A 19710-nucleotide genomic window follows, 5' to 3' on the forward strand; every position below is an offset into this window, starting at 1 on the left:
CACTTTTATAAATCTTACATGTCTATTTTATTCTGAATTAAACTTCGAAGCATGATCCGGAGTTTATTCATGAAAAGCTGTGCCGAAAAAATAGGAATACGAAAGTATCCAGGTGAGTGAGGTCAAAGACATTGCACTTCTAACTCATTTTTGGTTTATGAATAAAATCGATTGTACTAATTCGAAAAATGAATAAACTCGTATTGAAACATTAGCTTTTCATTTGCAATTTTAGCAAAAAAATTACTCAGCTTTCTGATGTTACTACACACTCCTAGGAGAATATTTCTACGATAATTGGTTAGGATACTTTGAAATTTATCTGTGAGTGAGTGTCTCCTATGATCATAATTTTATTCCTTGGGCTTCTCACGGTCTTGGTTAAGTGATTTTTCGCATTTTGATGACTTTTAGTCGAACTGGCGGTTGCTCTATCGAGCTTTGAGCTTTCGTTTTCAAACAAAACTGTAGCCGAAAGCCTTTATTGTTTTTTAAGGTAGATTTTAGTGAATTTTGGAATTCCGTTTGTCCTGTTAGTTCAATGAATTACACAGGCCAACACTCAATTTGCTTCTTTGAATTTATCAACTGATTCTAGTTAATTTGGGTGTGCTGAATTCAAATCTGTAATCAGTTTGTCAGCTCTAGTTTTCATGATATCGCTTTTTTATACCCTCCACTTAACTCATGATCTGAAAAAATAAGTGGAAGGTATAAAAAAGCTATACCATGACTAGAGCTGATAGAGACAAACTGATTACAGATTTCAATTCAGCGCACCTAAACTAACTAGAATCAGTTGATAAATTCAAAGAAGCAAACTGTTTTTATTTTTGTAGGGATGTGTTATTAATTCAATGGAATGCTGACTATCGCGTGACTTTTATAAACTGACGCTGGAGAATATAATACGATCCGCAGAGCTAAATAGAGAAGCTATAATCTTCAATAAGAGTGTACAGTTGCTGGCCGATGATAACGATATCATTGGAAACAACAACCGCGCCGTTTTTCCTGTTTTTTCCAGACTAGATAAGGAAGCGAAGCGAATGGATCTGGAGGTGAATGAGGTCAAGACGAAATATCTCCTGTCATCAAACAAACAGTCAACACACTCTCGTCTTGGCTCCCATGTCACTGATGACAGTCATAACTTTGAAGTCGTAGATAATTTCGTTTATCTGGGAACCAGCATTAACAACACCAACAACGTCCGCCTTGAAATCCTACGCAGAATCACTCTTGCCAACAGGTGTTACTTTGGACTGAGTAGGCAATTGCAAAGTAAAGTCCTCTCTAGACGAACTAAAATCGCTCATTATGCCGTCCTGATGTATGGCGCTGAAGCGTGTACGATGACACTTGGGGTTGTCGAGAGAAAGGTTTTGCGGAAGATTTATGGTCCTTTAAACATTGGCAACGGCGAATACCAGCAGACGATTGAATGATAAGCTGTACGAGTTATACAACGACATTGGCATAGTTCAGCGAATAAAAAGACAGCGGCTACGCTGGCTAGGTCATGTTGTCCGCATGGACGAAAAGACTGCAGCTTTGAAAGTGTTCGATCCAGTACCCGCTGGTGGAAGCCTAGGAAGAGAAGGACCTCCGTTGTATGGACCAGGTGAAGAAGAACCTGGCGTCACTTGTATTACCAATTGGCGCCAAACTGTCAAAAGGAAGAATGAATGGCGCTCAGTTCTAAACTCGGCTGTCACCGCGTAAGCGTCAATCAAGAAGGAGAATACTACATATTAAGGATTTGAGAAAACCCAAGCTTTATTTATATCAAAATTATAACAATTACATAAAGAAATTGTGTAAGTCATATTAAATGTCCTTTCATTTATCGATCCAAGATACAAATTTTATATAATTTTTTTTAAGTTTGGTTTGAAAATTTTTATTTTAAATATGGTAGAACAATCTAATCTTTTTTATACAATGGTATTTTTTAAGTTGCGAAATATCTGTTCGATTGGCGAGTCCAATTTTGTAAAATAAAAACAATGCACTAATTTTGGTTTAAACACCTAAAATTAGATCAAACACTTGGAAAACAGACAAATAAGCGTTTTGCTTTACCTAATCCTGTGTATAGAGGGGTTATGTATAAGTTCAACAAGTAAGGAAATGCTAAGTTCGGGTGCAACCGAACATTTTATACTCTCGCATTTTATTTAGAGATTTACCTATATTTTCGGAGAAAAATTACCCTTAGGCACTGAGTTCTTCATGTTTGATATCAAGGGCCTTGAAAAGTCATGGTCCGATTTTGACAATTTTTCCACACAGTATTTTTTTACAGTATTTGTGTAAAGTTTTATTTCGCTATCTTTATTGGTTCCTTATGTATACATTATAAAGTGAAAGGATCAGAAGGATTCAAAATTGAGTAATGTGGGAAGTAGACGTAGTTGTGAACCGATTTCATCAATTTTCCACACGTGTCATCAGGGTGTCAAGAAAATATTATATACCGAATTTCATTGCAATCTGTCGAGTTCTTGAGATATGGTTTTTGACCCATAAGTGGGCGACGCCACGCCCAATTTCCATTTTGTAAAAAAAATCTGAGTGCAGCTTCCTTCTGCCATTTCTTATGTAAAATTTGGTGTTTCTAACCTTTCTCGTTAGTGAGTTAACGCACTTTTAGTCATTTTCAACCTAACCTTTGTATGGGAGGTGGGCGTGGTTATTATCCGATTTCTTTCATTTTTGGACTGTATAAGGAAACGGCTAAAAGAAATGACTGCAGAAAGTTTGGTTTATATAGCTTTATTGGTTTGCAAGATATATACAAAAAACCTATTTGGGGGCGGGGTCACACTCACTTTTCCAAAAAAATTACATTCAAATGTGCCCCTCTCTAATGTGATCGTACGTCCTAAATTTTATTTTCATAACTTTATTTATGGCTTAGTTATAGCTCTTTATGTATTTTTGGTTATCGCCATTTTGTTGGCGTGGCAGTGTCCGATTCCGCCCATTTTCGAACTTAACCTTCTTATGGTGCCAAGGAATACGTGTTCTAAGTTTCATTAAGATATCTCAATTTTTACTCAGGTTACAGCTTTGCACGGACGGACAGACGGACGGACAGACAGACATCCAGATTTGAACTTTACTCGTCACCCTGATCACTTTGGTATATATAACCCTATATCTAACTCGTTTAGTTTTAGGACTTACAAACAACCGTTATGTGAACAAAACTATAACACTCTCTTAGCAACTTTTGTTGCGAGAGTGTAAATAGAACCAATTTCATTTTATACAGGCATATTATGTGCTCTTATAAAATTATTTGATTAAAATAACTCCATTTTGTACTCTCCTTTTAACCTTTTTTAACTTTTGTTTTTTTAATTTTGCTTGAATATGCAATGTTACTTCCTCAAAATAAATGAAAACCGCAGAATTTCTATGTAGGCATGCTTGTTTTGGCGTATAATGAGATTCTTGGCATGACTACAGTCGCAATGGCCTACACACAACAACAACAAAAAAAAAACATACATGCATACACAACGTGGTATGAAAATAAGAGAAGACTTTTGAACTTCCGTGCGAGCCATGCGATGCTATGCTACCGCAGCTTATGTGAAATTCATGCTGTTGCTGTTACTTTTTTTATAATTTGCTCTGCTTCCTTTTTAGTTTCAGCAATTTGTTTTACTCAGAAAAAAAACCATGCATTTTCACTCGCCGAAGCAACAACGGTCCGAGGTGATGGCGCCGCCGTTGAGCAAATATGAATATACAAAAAAAGCTGCAAGTGAAAGCAACATCAAAAGTGTAACGGTAACAACAAGAAACCGTTAAGGTGAAAGTGCAAAGAAAGCAAGCAAAGAGAGATGAGGCAAGTAGCTAGCAAGCTGCCAGAGTTCAGAGTATTTTACGCTAAAATATAAACAATTTGTAAGCGGCAGCAGCCTGCAGTGGACACCGACATGCTACTAAGTACGGAGTACCGAAGTACCGTTACGGGCAAGCATGCCACCATTGTGCAGTGTACTATATTTACCAAAGCTACACATGAGTGTTTATGTATGTATGTATGTGTGTCAGAATCTAGGTACCCATGAAGGGCTTGTAAGCATTTTATTTACTTAATTTTCTGACCCACTTTGCGCTCAACTCTTTATGCATTTCGTATGCCGCTTGCCGTTACCGTTGCTGCAGGCGAAAATGTTGAACACTTCAGTGTTTTTCGCACTGTTGCTGTGAATAAACAAAGGCTGATTTTTTAAAAGATTTCGGTGCAAATCTCAATACATACTTAAATGCATACGAGCTTGTAATAAAGCGTGGAGCTTCGTGCCTGAAACCCACATTGACTTTGTGTTGTACAAATAAAAACAAAATATAAAATTACGCGAAAAATAAAGCATGCAGAAGGCGAATATAAAATACGCGTTAACGGAGTGAAAATTAACTGGGTGTGACGTAAAATATCATAAGGAGAGGCTTAATATTTGGTATTTTTGCAGGTAAAGTAAAATATTTAAAAAATAAATATAAATTATTTTGAATTATATAGTTCGAATAAGTGGCAACACTGCTAAAAGTACTTCTGACATTCATATTATTTAATTCCCTCGAATTTGATACCCAATTTCAATACTTCATTTGCGATAAGGGTTTAATTTGATATGAAATATTAAACGTATGGCAACCCTTTCCAAAGATGTATTTAACTTACATCTTTCGTAAGTCTCTTGATTTTGATACCCATTTTACAGTATTTCAATTAGTTTTTCAGTAATTTTTTTGGGTAGGTGGGCGTGGTCCCGCCCTCAAATTGGTTTTTTGTACATATCTCGGAAACCAATAGAGCTATATAAATCAAACTATCTACAGTCGTTTTGTTTAGCCACTTCTTAGTACAGTCCAAAAATGAAAGAAATCGGATAATAACCACGCCCACCTCCCATACAAAGGTTAGGTTGAAAATTACTAAAAGTGGGTTAACTCACTAACGAAAAACGGCAGAAACACTAAATTTCACGTAAGAAATGGCAGATGGAAGCTGCACTCAGATTTTTTTACAAAATAGAAAATGGGCGTGGCATCGCCCACTTATGGGTCAAAAACCATATCTCAAGAACTACTCTACCGATTTCAATGAAACTTGGTTTGTACTAGTTTCTTTACATCCCAATGATATGTTGTGAAAATAGGCCAAATCGCTTCACAACCACGCCTACTTCATATATACCAGAACTTTGAAGACAATCACAATACAATATATAAAGTAATCACTAGTGAAGATATCGGTGCAGAACTTTGCACAAATACTATGTTTAAGTGTGGCAGCCCCATTCTAAATATCGCCGAAATCGGACCATAAGTTTTTAAGGCCCCATATATCGAACACGAGGACCTCGTTGCTTCTAACCTAATATTAGGGTTTCCAACTTTAATTGGACTTTATACAATATATGTGACGAATATGTGTGTCAAATTGTGTATTATATAATATAAATAAAGTTAAATAAATAAATTGCGAGAGTATAAAATGTTCGGTTACACCCGAACTTAGCCCTTCCTTACTTGTTTTAATATAGTATATATATTATTCTTCTTCACTTTGATACCCATATTACATATATACATAAACTTTTTCGTATTTTTCCAACATTTTATATATTTTAATAGGTGGCAACCTTCTAAGTCTTGTTTTGCTTTAAACCAGTCGAGTATAACATTTGGGTGAAAAATATCAAAGAAAAAATATTCAAACACAGTTTTAGTGCAATAAAACCATTATTTCCAGGAAATCCTATAAGCTCTCAACAACCGGCGCATGTATCCACGCAACACTCGGCTCCCAAAAAGTCAAAAATATAATGCAAAAAGAAAAACAGATAAACAACAGTTATATGTGTATTAAAAGAAGCAATTCGCGGCACTTCAAAAGCAAACAATCCAATTAAATGCGCTGAGTGTTTGTGTACTTAATGAAGGTTTCTGACTCGTTTTCATTTTTCGTCTTTATTTTCATTTCCATTTCTTTGTTTTTTCACAGTACCGCTATGCTCTCAGTAGCATAAAGTATCTCTGTGTTTATGGTGACATTTGCGCAAAAAGCCAATGACTTTGCAAAGATGTCAAAGTGGATAAAGATTACGTACATAGTCGTGGAAAAATATTAGGGTGGTTCTAAGGTATATGGAAATTTTAAAGTTTATTTTGTCACATACTTTCGACACTTATTTCATCAAATGCGGTGGATATTTCTCATCATATTTCTCGTATTATCAGTTATTGAAACGATTTTAGACCTTTATTGACCTATAAGAGTATAGAACTTAAGCAGTAACTAAGCAGTGACTCAAGGTGCACCTTAATACTGTAATCAGTCGATTCAATTTTATTCTTATACACTTAATACCTTCAAATATTGGTTAATTGAAAATTTTTATTTCAGAAAAATATGTGTCACCCTAATGCTCAAATAAAATAGCGCCTGTGTCAAATGATTTACAGTTCAAGCGCTGTTTGTGACCTTTCTTTTTAATTAAGCGCATGATTTAACAGTTTCAACATTTCGCTCTGTATCAAGCGATTATATATAAGTATATATGTATGTATGTATGTATGTATCACTTACATATTCTTTTCCTTTTTCGTTTGCATTTACAAAATATAATTTTTCAGTTTATTTTGTTTATTTTTGTTGCATTGCCATTGGACAAGTTAATTTAATCAATTGACATTTCAATTGACATCCGCATGGAGTAATGGACTTTTGAGTTTTCTGTTGATTTTCGTAATTTAAGTGATATATTGGCAACTGAGGACTGATAAGCGTAGTTATTTCCAGAGAGAAGTTGTTTCTTCTAGAGTAAATTGATCGTACATATTTGCAACAAACTCAGAACTTCGTGAGAGTCTTCTGTAGAAGCTCTTTCTTTCGACCAATTTACTTTATATTTTAAAACCGTTCTTTTGAATATCCGAAGCTCTTTGATGACTCTTGGATAAGGAATAATCAATCATCGAACCCAGCTTCACAAAGCGTAATTCACTTCTTCTTACAGCAGAGTGAGTGAATTTCTCTTTCCTTTTTTAATTGTCATATCTTAAGCTGCTTCAGGCTTAGGGATGCAAACATAGGGAAATGAAAGATCGATGTTTCTTCAAAGCATATCGCAATCAAAAACATCGGCCATTAAAACATCGATGCATCGAAACATAAATATTAAGAAGCCTGTTTATACAATTCCGGAAACACACTATTCATGTTAACCCAAACTCTATTGGATTCTGATTGATAGAAGTAACATCTGATCCGAGATCCATTTCCTCTTCCTCTTGTAAATACAATTAACAGCTTATTTCACATTTCCTTATTTTATGAAAAAGTCAAAAAAAGTTTTTTTTTAGCCATAGCATCTTTAAAATGCAGCAATTTGAATCTCTGATCTAACGCAGTAGCCTACGTCAAGATTGAATTGTCAAAATAAATCATAAAATTATCCGTAATATTTTCCAAGCGCACATTCCCCTAACGAGTTCTCCGTATTTTACAACAAATCGAATTCCAATGTGAGAAAGCGTTTCCAAATAGAGGGTTTCGGGTTAATACCAGAAAAAGTGTGAAGTTATAAACTAAATTTTAATATAAAACATCGTTGAAAGTCCCAACGATTTTAGATTCAAAACATTTTAGACGAAAACAGCGCTTGCATCCTAACTCAGGCTGAGAGCCCACATAGGATCAGTTAACCACAATTACAACAGATAAAAAAAATATAGAATCATAATAAATATTTACTGATTATGTTCAAGAGGCTCTTGCTAAGAATCAATCTTTTTTTACGTAAGAAATAGAAAAACGGCGGACGGACAGGCAGAGCACTGATTTATTGGGGTTGGGTCAAGTCAAGGTCACAGATGTGAATACACATTACACACTTGGCGTACTCGTCGAACAAAGCAAACAAAATTTATAACGCCTTATCAAGAATGATGGCGAATAAGGGCTGCGTGCGTTCCGGCAGAAGATTTTTAATTGCAAATTGCTATGAGCTCTGTAATTTTGTATGCGGCGCCAATATGGATTCAGGCGTTAGATGTCAAAGCGTATGCGAGACCAATGAACGCTATACATAGACTGTCGGCAATAAGAGTAATAAGTGCTTTCCGAACCATATCTAGCGATGTTGCTGAAGTGTTGGCCAGCATGCCGCCTATTGACACCCAGGGAGATGAATTCGCGCGACTGCATATGGTAACAGCACCCCCCTCAGAGAATAAAAAGTTGGACTTGAGGAAAACGAGCATCATGAAGTGGCAGCAACGGTGGGAAGCCTCAACTAAAGGACGGTGGACACACAGACTAATACCGAACATTCATTCGTGGATATATGGAAAGCATGGTGACCTTGATTTCCACCTGACCCAAATGTTAAATGGTCACGGGTGACGTTAGTCCGTATTTTCCGGTGTGTGCAGAGTCCGTAGAAGACTCTGAGCACGTATTTTTCTATTGCTCTCGCTTTTTAGATATAAGGGAAAAGTGGAACAGTGGAAAATTTGACTGCACTTATGTGTCAGTGCTCTGATAATTGGAAAGCTGTTAGCGAAGCGGTAGCCAGAATAATGACAGAATTGAGGCATCTACAACAGGCTAGGCGTCAGTTAGTCCGCGCTATAGAGGAGGACTTAAATTGTCTTGACACTCCCATGAAGTAATACTTAATCCGGTAGTTCCGTGGGAGTGTTTTGTGCTGGGAGTAGGTTAGGTTCAGCGGATTAAAGTTCCGCTCCTCGGCTTTCGATGCTTCCCCCTACTATAAAAAAAACGTTATGAAAACAAAATGGATATATTTCGTAGAGATTTTCAAAACAACTTCTTTCTAGATGATCTTTCATTCGCTTATGAGAAGTTTCTTTTGCCTGTAAAATATGAATTCATGAAAAATATAGAGATACAGATAATGGTGATCCAATTTGACGAGTTACGATCTAACTTACGTAATAAAATTCTAACTGATTTTTAAGTAATGTTCTAATGTTTCTGAGGAACTAGACAAAATAAAAGAATGTTGAATTACTGGTCAGGAACCGAAGGCTTTATTACGATATTCAACAAATGGTTGTGGGATTCATTGCTTCAATTAATTTGTTCGGGGTGAATGGAGAGTATGGTATAAGGCACTTTTTTCAAGTACCAATCACTTTCTCTTGCTCTCCTTTATTCTTATCTCACATAAGTAATCGCATTAAATCGTGAAATTGCAGCTGTCCTCTCTTATTCAAAGAAGAATCCCGGTAAATGGAACAACAACAACACTAATAAGCTATTTTTATTCGCCAGCCACAGATTATACACATTTTCAGGTCAAAGCAGAAAAAGTTTGCACAAATTTAATGCGAGCAACTAATTGGCGGTTGGCCTCAATATTTAGGTGTTCATATGTATGTATGTGTATATAGCATGTTTATTGTATATGTGTGTGCTTAAGTAAGTGCAACTTGCCACTTCCTTCCCCAAACAAGCTAGTTGGTTGGCAGATAATGCGGTTATTTTTAGCGGGTACTTTGTTTACAAATCGATGCCACGCTGAAATTCAGAATTTACGACAAAAACGACAGCGAATAACGGCATTAATGAAAGCGGACTTGCGAGATATGCACACACACACAGACATATTTAGAAGAAAGCCGAAAATTAAGTGTTACCCCACTTATGGATAAATTATGTGGTAGTATTTGTTGCTGAATTTGTTGTTTTTGTTGCTGCTGCCACTATTGCTTAGAAGTTTGCGGTAATTGTTGTTGATGGTTGAGAAGCAGACTGATTGAATTTGCCGGATTGTGGGGGTATACCACAGGCAAAGTGAAAGTGATTTCGAAGTTTGCTCCAAAAAACAAAAACAACAGTAACAACAACAACAACAACAACAACATCTATCTTTATAAACGAACTTTCACAATAAAGACAAAAGTTCTGCGGAAGTTATTTGCCGATTCGCACCAAAGTCGATTAACTTCTTTATACACCCTCGCACACACACATATAGAAGTACACAGCAACACCAACAACCACATCATCAATTTGCACTAAATTTGTTTGAACATGTGATTTGTGTCGGTTAAACAGGTGTGTGTGGAATCTGGTTTGGAGTTGCAAAGTGGAAAAGTTTTATTTTTGGCGCCTTTTGTGTGCCTGCCACGTTGTAGTGCCTGCCTTCCACTGTATGAGCGGGTGTCTTGTGTGCTTCTTTTGTTCTTACTTTTTTTCGTTTCCCACGCAACGCTGCTGATTTATTTTTAATATTGCTCTTTGTCTTCAATAAAATCGCGTTTTTTCTGCTTTCGCACGCGTGCGTTCGCGGGTAACAGAAGCCGGGCTGTGGCGGCTATTGTGGCTTCAGCAGCCACATAAAGACTTATGTTGTGCGGTAATCAAGGAGAAAGCTGTGCGCACCGTTTACGGTTTGTTTACGAGATTTCGAAGTTACTTTAATTTAAAAATTTAATCTCTTAAAAGAGATGAGATAAAATTTTCACTTTAGAATAAGCGACAAACAGGTGAGGAGTTTGATAAGGTGTGATAAGTATGTATAGCGAAATGATCGAGTAGAGATGAGATAGGAAAGTTCATCGACAAATTTGTAGTTATTATTGCAATAATAATAATGTTTCAATAGAACAGTAGTCTGAGACCATCTTCATTATATAGAAACCTCATGGGAACAATGTGAAACTTTCTGAAGCTCTGATACAGTCATTGGAAACAGAATGATCTGATCAAAAAGTGTGGTACAGTTACTTAAGAATTAGTGCTACAAGTAAACAAGATAGTTCGATTCACATTATGGAACAAATCACTATTTCTTACTCTCAAATCAAGCCTATGAACTTTGCTTATACGACCAATGACTTAGTATCACACAGGCAAAGTGACATCTTATGGGTCTGAAGAAAGATCCAATCATCTATGAAGCAGCAATGTTCCTTATGGAAATAATTAATTGTTAACGGTTCATAAATCAACTATTAGCTCTTAAATGAAATATTCTAGAATATAAGATTTTCGATATGAGTAATCAAAGTTCAGGTAGCAAAAAATAATTGTGAAAAAAGTTCAATGTTAGTTCTCTTTCAAAAAAAAAAAACAGTTCTAAATAATCAGAGGAGTACTTTCAATGAGCGGTTTGAGTATAGTATATAGCTTCTTCGAACATATGTATTTCGCAAATGGAGCTTTCTTAAGAGATAAGGTTAAAAATCATCAAATAGGAGTTAAAGGTTAGAGAGTTCACTTTTTCGAAGGGTATTTTTGGAAAAAATATATTTATAATACAAAGAATTTGGGAAATTTTCTGAAACTTTTGGAGTTTTTTTTATTATATTTAGTTCATTTTTCTTCAGAAATAAAATATTTTATTAAAAAAAAATTATTTTTATATTCAAAAAAAAGACTATAGAATACTTTTCAAATTCTAATAGATTGCCTCGATAGAAATCTCGCTAACCAATGCTTTTTCATTTTTCTCAGCAACCCAAATCATATCATCCCAATACATTTATCGCCGAAATGTAGGCAACATTTTGTGATATCTCCGTTGATAGAAAACAATAAGAAGTAGCAGACAAATTTGAAATTATTTAATTGAAATTACACATTTTTTTCTCTTTTGATATGAAATATTTGACATTACAAGATGCTTTAAGTGTTTGAGCACTTTGTTACTCAAATTACGTAAATTCAGTTGAGTGTTTCTCCACTAGCCACACTGCAGCTAACAGCGTCTCAGACAGCAAAGCTCTCAGACAAAAATATTTTTATTGATTATCTATCAAATATTAATGGAAAGTCAATTGAAAAACCAATTTTGTTATGCTTTATCAACACGAAGACGACAGTGAACGATTGTAAGTGTGTAACAAAGTAAATTACGGTTATTTCAAGCAAGTATTTACTTACTTATTTACTTAGCTATGTTTGACAGAGATTTATGTAACATATATTTATATAGTAGAGATACAAACAAAATATGTTTAAAACTGTGTGTGCTACAGTCGAGTCCATTACAGCCATTACATTGCCAGATTTGTTATTTATCATTTTTCTGTTGATTGAATTTCGTACAACTTAATTGAATTACGTAGCAAAATGTGAGATTTTCGGCAGCTGATTGCACAAAGAGATATTAATGAAATAATGCGGAAGTTTATAAACGAAATTAAAAAACAAAAAATAAATAAATTCATAAGCCATAAGGGAAATTAAAATTTCAAAGATTTTTCAAAACGTGACGGAATTTTGTTGCGTAACGCAATTTCGTTGCAGTCGAGAGATTTTCATAATTAAGCTTAAATAACTTAATTTCACATAACGAGATCCATATTTCGTAAATATAACCATTTTTTCAGGCTCAAAATTGGTTCCGAAAAGACTAAGTATACTCACAACTACGCACACCTTACATAATATTTTCCAATTCAATTTATTTTACTCACATATATGAAGTATTCAGTGTGAAAATTGCATAAATAAATACTGATATGCCACTCACACTCTTCATACCGAAACATTTTTTTTATGTGAAAAAATACAGATGTTAATCGGATTTTTGTATTTAGATTAGCAGCATGAATCCAATTATGCAACAAAATTGAAATTGAAAAGAGCAGATTTCAGCACGCATATGCAAATTTCATATGATAAAATAACAACAACTCATATATGTACATATGTACTACACATGTTCACAGTTATGTGCGAGCATTCATATTATATATGACAGGTTAAGTAATTTCATGTGGCCATTTAGGGCAAGTGATATTATAACGATATACTATAAGAGTAGCAAATGCTAAAAGCTTTGCCACTGACAGTTGAGGCAAAAAATTTGTGAAAAGGATTTCATTGCAAAATGTGAGGTTAAAACCGATTGACCATTATGAGTGGCATAAAAGTGTAAAGTGAAATTGCATAAAGTGATTTTGTTTGGCTTTTCAGTTAGGAACAATAAAAGTAATTGATTAATATTGATAGTGGCAGCTTTTCGGGCACGGAGTATGAATATTCAAGCGCGTGTAACTGTTGTGTAAGTGTTTAGGTATTTTAGAGGAAATAAAGAAAAATATTATATAAACAAGTAGCAGTAGAAGTTTAGTAAAGTGGAAAATTCAGCAGATGCAGTTGAAATTCTTTTGTATTGAGCCTAAAGCTTTGGAAATCGAAAAGCATGGAAAACAGAATTTTTTTTTAATAATTCTTCCTGGTTTTTGAGGAGTATAATCTCAAAAAATATTTTTTGGAAATCAATTGAAAATTGTATTCAACAAAGCTTTCTTGACTCACTTCTAGGCCAGGCTTAAAAGTTTAGAATGTATATACAATTCTCTTCATATAAGAGACCTTAATAAAAGATATGAAGAATCAATAGAAAGCAGCAATTAGAAATAGAATTATAATGGCGTAAAGTTTAATTATTTTTGATACTCAGGAAGAAAGTACAAGGGGAAAGCTCTCTGGAGAGCAATTATTTTCTTTAAAAAAATATCATTCATTTGTCTATTTATGCATTATCAAGTATGAATGGGGAGGACACTATGTGGAAATTATTGTTCGTTAAGTTTGCACTGAATGCTATGGGGAGCTTGGTATCCAAATGTATTGCCTACCTTTAGGATACATTTTTTTTTACTAAAAATTTTTGAATTTATGTAAACAGATATAAATTTTGAGATTTTTTATATAAATCTTGGTAATTATTATTTCAACAATAAAATACTGAGCCTTTCCATATAATGTAGGAAGCTTTTACTAAGCTTTCACGCACTTTAAATAATGAATATAATATAAGTTTGGAAACTTTTACTTTGGAAAACACGTAGTTATATAAATTTCCACAGTTTTAAACCTCTAATCGGTTGTTTTTTTTTTTATTTTGATGAAGAGTAGAACAGTTTTAATGAAACGTTGCCTACATTTAGGCTGAATGATTTCTGCTTAGTACAGTAGGTGTATTCAAATCAATAATCCAAATATTTTTTATACATTACTTGAGCGTTAATAATCTAGAAAGTATAATATTCTGAGCTTTTTATATTTAACTCATAGCTTTGAGATGAGTCCTTTAACCTTCATTTGAACATAGTAAAAATTTGTGAAAAGAAGTATTACAAATTCAATGCAGGCGTCCTTTTAAAAGCTGCTTTTGATTAAATATAAGTGAACCTGTAACTAGTATTTGCAGAATTCATAGAATATCTAACTATGTTGCCTACATTTAGGCGTAATCATCGTAACATTAATTAAGGCAAGCTAAAGTGCAGTCATGCATATGAAATGGAAATGAAATTTATATTAGAAATTTAATAATAATTACAATGATTAAACAAAAATTTAATAAAAACAACAACACCTACATAGAAAGTTAACAACAACATTAAAATATAAATATTTAATACAAAGGACAATGTTACGTATACGCCATATATCAAAGCATACAATATGATTTCTAGTGAGAACATACAACAGAGACTGAGAGAAGAAAGTAGAATGATTAATAATTTAATTCGTATATGAAAAGCAAACAGAAAATGTAAATGTAAGCAAAATAAGAAATAAATTCGAATTTGGAAATCAACAGCAATAAGACTTACAACGACAAACCATTCGGCTACCTTTGTTGTCGTCTTTTTCGTTGCATTTACACGTTGTTGGGCGGCCGTTAGACGCTTACCAAATATGCTAATCGGCATTGCACAGCATGAAGTAGACACACACATATACGAGCACAAACGGCTATTATGTACATTGAGACACAGATAACGGCATATTGATGCGCTTGTGACGTTGTGTGTGTGTGAGTGTGGCGGAGTTGTGTGTGTGAGACGCTACAGAGTATTGTAGTTTGACTAGGAAATTATGGCATACACTTGCAGCTAAGCGCTAGACGCTGATTATTTATTTTTTTAATGGATTTTTGTGATACAATTTATTTAAATATTTTTTTAAATTATCTTTAACATTTATATTTATTGATTAGGATTTTTTATATTTAATAAATAATTGAATATTTTTATTTTATGTTTATTTATTTTCCAGGAACATTCAGCAAGCTTTTCAATTGCATATTTTAGTTGCTAATAGTAGGTTTAATTGCATTTGTTGCGATTAGAAGTTGCTTTAGAGGCTACTTTGAGAGTGTGCGACATTAAACAGCTACAACAACTAGCTAGTGCAAACTAAGATGACAGTTTGTTGGCAGACATATATGAGTATATTTTCAATTTTTTTTTAAGTTGAAGATTTTATTTTTATTTTTTTTAATAAAAATTCTAATTTTTTTTTAATTAATTTGAATTGATTTTCGTATTTTTTGCAATATTTTGTTGTATATTTTCAGATTTTTTTCATACTTTTAGCGCTGTTTTATAACATATTTTTATCAAATTAATTTTTTTGTAGCATACTTTCAGGCACATACACATTTTCATACATTTAAACACTGAGTTAGTATGCCTAAGCACATATATTCGCCTAAAATCGTTAAAACTACACTTACTACACACGTAAAAAACACAACTACGTACAACAACAAATCTGTCTGCATGTGCGTATCTCTGTGTTTATTGCATTGCACGCTCGCTCGCTCCCAAAAGCTCGCAAATCTATTCATTAAGTTTGCGAAATAAAGCAATATTTTCAGCTGCTGCTGCTGCTGCTAGTTTAATTTAGCGTAGCAGCATGAAATTTTATTTTATTATTGCCACCATTGCTCGCCGCGCGGCTAGTCCGCTGGCCATTTCGGAATTTACCTGAAGCGCTTTACACTTAACACTTTCACACAAACAAATTGAATTAATTACGATTTTTGTGTTTATTTAAGTATGCACTTAAAAACACGCTGAGTACCGTTGTTTTATTTTATATTTGCTGTTAAACACAAACACACGCGCACGCTGAATTTATTTTACGGAAATACGGAAAGCTTGCTGCAGTTGGTTTGGCTGTTATTATTGTTGTTGTAAATTTTTTGTTGTTGTGTTATTATTTGTTTTTATTGCATGGAAATTATGAAAACAAATTGTGCTTAATTGATTTACGCTAACAAATTTATGCTGGCCTTTCAGCTTTCACAGCAATTGCTCTAAAACTTTTTTTGGTTTTGGCTTTTTTTGGATTTTTGGACAAAAATTAATATTTATTTAATTTAAAATTAGACTAATTGCATTATTTACTTTTTTTAGTTGTTGTTACTTATTTATGCATAATTCCTTATTTTATTTTATTTTATTTTTTTTGCGCGCCCACAAAACTTTTGCTGGGCGCTTTAATTGACTTCTGATTTCATTAGCTGATTATTGGTTAGTTTGTTGCTTATTTATTTTCGCATTAATTTAACGGTAAATATTTGTGTGGCTTACTTTACATATTAGCTAACACTTTTCACCGTTACGGTTGATATAATATGCGGTTTATTATTAAATATATGTATATATGATTTATATTATATATATATATTTTATTACTTTTTATATTTAATTTTTTTTCTAATTTTTTTCGCTAACCTCAAAACATTTTTTGCACTGATATTTTACCGCAAAACGTTTCACTTAATTATTTTTCTAAATTTCATATTTATTTACTGCGCACTTATTTGCATATTTGTGTTCTGTTTGTATACATATATATATACTCTTTCACTAAACAGTTAATTAAAGCTTTTACCATTTTTCTCATTTATTATATACACTTATCATTACTTACTTACAGCTAACTGTACAGTTATTTATATGCCGCTAAGCAAACGTTACTTATTTCAAATGCACTTATACATATATAATATTTATTGTAATTAAGTCTAATTTGTTTTTATTTTTGCCGTAAACAACAGTTGATTGGTCTAAAGTTAGTCAGTCAATTTGCTTGCGAATTTGGAAATTATAGCAATGTTATTTTATTGGATTCTTTTTACTCAAACAACTCGAGTTTTTTTTTATAAATATGATATTAACAGCTTCTGGCTATAAAAATCTGAGAGAATCAAAAGTGATTTTTTATGAATTGTACTTGGGAAATATCAGAAAAAAATATTTCAAAAAATTTTCTTTTAAATATAATTTTTTTTTTTGTTAATGATTTAAAATACTTTCTTATTTTTTATATAAAAAATTATTTTTCATAATTTTTATACCCTGAACAGACAGGGTATATTAAGTTTGTCACGATGTTTGTAACACCCAGAAGGAAGCGTCGGAGACCCTATAAAGTGTATATATAAATGATCAGTATGCTGAACTGAGTCGATTTAGCCATGTCCGTCTGCCTGTCCGTCTGTATATATACGAACTAGTCCTTCAGTTTTTAAGATATCGTTTTGAAATTTTTTCTCTTCAAGAAGCTGCTCATTTGTTGGAACTGCCAATATCGGACCACTATATCATATAACTGCCATACAAACTGAACGATCGGAATCAAGGGCTTGTATGGAAAACTTCCGCATTTTACTACATATCTTCACGAAAGTTGGTGTGAGTTATTGTTCATAGAAATAATTCAATCTCCGAAAAAATTATATAGTTACTAAAAGAAACTATACCCTTCACAGGTTATTAGCTTCGGTACAGCCGAATTTAACGTTTTTTCTTGTTTTTATTAAATTTATATTCGAAATATTTATTCCATATTTTGAGTATTTATTTATATTATCATAATATAATACATTCTCTAAATATAATAATATCTCTATTTTTATAAAAAACTTTTTTTAAATTTATAAAATTTATTTTAAATTATTATTAACTATATTGAAATCGATACTTTTGTTATATATTTATTTCAACTATTTATATATTTGTTAAAAACCAAAATCTTCATTATTTTCAATTTTATTAAAAAAAACTTTTATAAAGATTTATGTGTTCTTTTATTTAATTTCTATTAAAATACATATAATTATTTATACTCGTTTAAGCCAAACTTTAGTTATGAATTAGAATTATGGTTATTTATTTTTATTATTTATTTGATTATTCTCATTTTGTATTGAGTATCAAAGGCTAAGTGATATCAATGGCTCTTCTACATGTAGTCTAATATGAAGATATTGTGGAATACATATTTCAGAAAACAGTAATGTACTGCTGTTGTGTGCTATGTAACCTACTCTAAATACACCCATAGTACTATAAGCCATCGCTATTGTTGTGAAATATTGCTCTCGTCTTTCACATCATTGTTATGTATGGCGACTAGCGATAGCAGGTAAAGGGTTTTTCTATAGGGAAATTACAAAAGTAGACTGATAGGGATAGCAAACAACGCCTATCTTTTTTCTGCTCTTTTGACATTTCTCTTTAGTATGATTTGCCATTTCATCATGGAAAGCGATACGATTCAACAACCAGTAGAAATTATTAAAATTTACTACCGAAATACGGAGTAAGTGGCCTTAACTTTAAGAGCGCCATGTTCAATTTATGGTCGTCATGAATGGCTTCGTCAATAAGCAAAATATGCGTTATTGGTCAGGCAGCAATCCACACGTAGTCCATGAATGAAAATTACGGTTTGGTGCGGCTTATGGGCCGGCGGCGTCAATGGGCCGATCCGTGATGATCAAGACCGGCACGTTACTGAGAAGGGGAATCAAGAATGGCAATGATAACTGAATATTTTTGGCCCGAATTGGATGATATGGGCTTGGACAATATGTGGTTCCAACAAGATGACGTCATAAGCTACACAGCGAATGTCACAATCAATTAATTGAAAACCAAGTTTGGTGAATGTGTTATCTCACCATTTCGTGGCCATTTCGCCCAGTCAACTCGGCGTCACTGTCGTGTGATTTCGAAATCGAGTTCCACACATAATGGCATCGAATGTGCTCACATATATAGGAATAAATAATTTATTGATGTCCAAAATTGTTTCATTTAAAACTTGTGTAGCGCTCTTATTGAAAAACCCTTTATAAACGAGTACTAGGCAACCATATAGCAAAATTTGTATTATGCTTGTCAACCGGCTACTGATCATTGGCAGGTGAGGAACAAGATATTTATGTATTATAATACACTGTATTTTTTGTAGAGGCTTCTTGGTATATAAAAATGTATAATATTCATGGCAACCGCATAGTGACCATAAGCATTCTTTCTCTATTATACATACATAAATGTTTAAGTTTAAGTTTTAGGTTTGGGACCAACTAGTCGCCTTACGTATTTGTCTTATGTACATTAGTTTATGATATTCATATTTTTATGCTACAACTTTGCTGCGCCGTTTTCCAATAGATGTCTCTAGGGTCAAGCACTGGTCGATTAAATCGATTAAATCGTTTTATATCGACCTTGGACATTTGTGTCAACATTAACCCAACAAAATATTTGTAGAGATCTGTTTGCATTCCAAACTTATTCTCAACTGAAAATGTCACTTTTTGAGCCAAATTCTCGACATTTGCACGGAATAAGCATGCTGCCAGAAAGAATGGTCAAAAGTAGTAGCTAGCGACGGTCAATATTTTGAATAACATTTTTGTAACCGTTTTTATACAAAAAAAAGCCTTGAATTTACAAAAAGAACGGCGGAAGCAAAGTTGTAGATCTAATATTTTATTTAATTTTTTAATAAGTAAGTTTATTTCAATGAAGAGCTTGACAAGCTGGCCGACAGGGGTAATGCTCGAAAATTTTACGAAAAGATCCGGCGACTAACTGAAGGTT

General features: G+C 33.3%; 1 protein-coding gene across 7 annotated transcripts in view; it reads right to left on the reverse strand.

The window, feature by feature from the left end:
- Positions 1 to 17032, reverse strand: part of LOC105218438 (potassium channel subfamily T member 2) — a 223834-nt gene extending 206802 nt beyond the window's left edge. For 3 of the 7 annotated variants that reach the window (XM_054234396.1, XM_054234395.1, XM_054234393.1), the window contains exon 1: positions 14635 to 17032. In XM_054234396.1, coding sequence (XP_054090371.1) covers positions 14635 to 14760 — 126 coding nt within the window. In that variant the 5' untranslated portion in view covers positions 14761 to 17032. The remainder of the gene's footprint in view (positions 1 to 14634) is intronic. The other 4 variants (XM_054234397.1, XM_054234399.1, XM_054234394.1 and 1 more) reach the window with 4 other exon arrangements.
- Between the last annotated feature and the right edge of the window lie 2678 nt (positions 17033 to 19710).

The sequence above is a fragment of the Zeugodacus cucurbitae genome, chromosome 6 (assembly GCF_028554725.1).
Source record: "Zeugodacus cucurbitae isolate PBARC_wt_2022May chromosome 6, idZeuCucr1.2, whole genome shotgun sequence".
NCBI lineage: Eukaryota > Metazoa > Arthropoda > Insecta > Diptera > Tephritidae > Zeugodacus > Zeugodacus cucurbitae.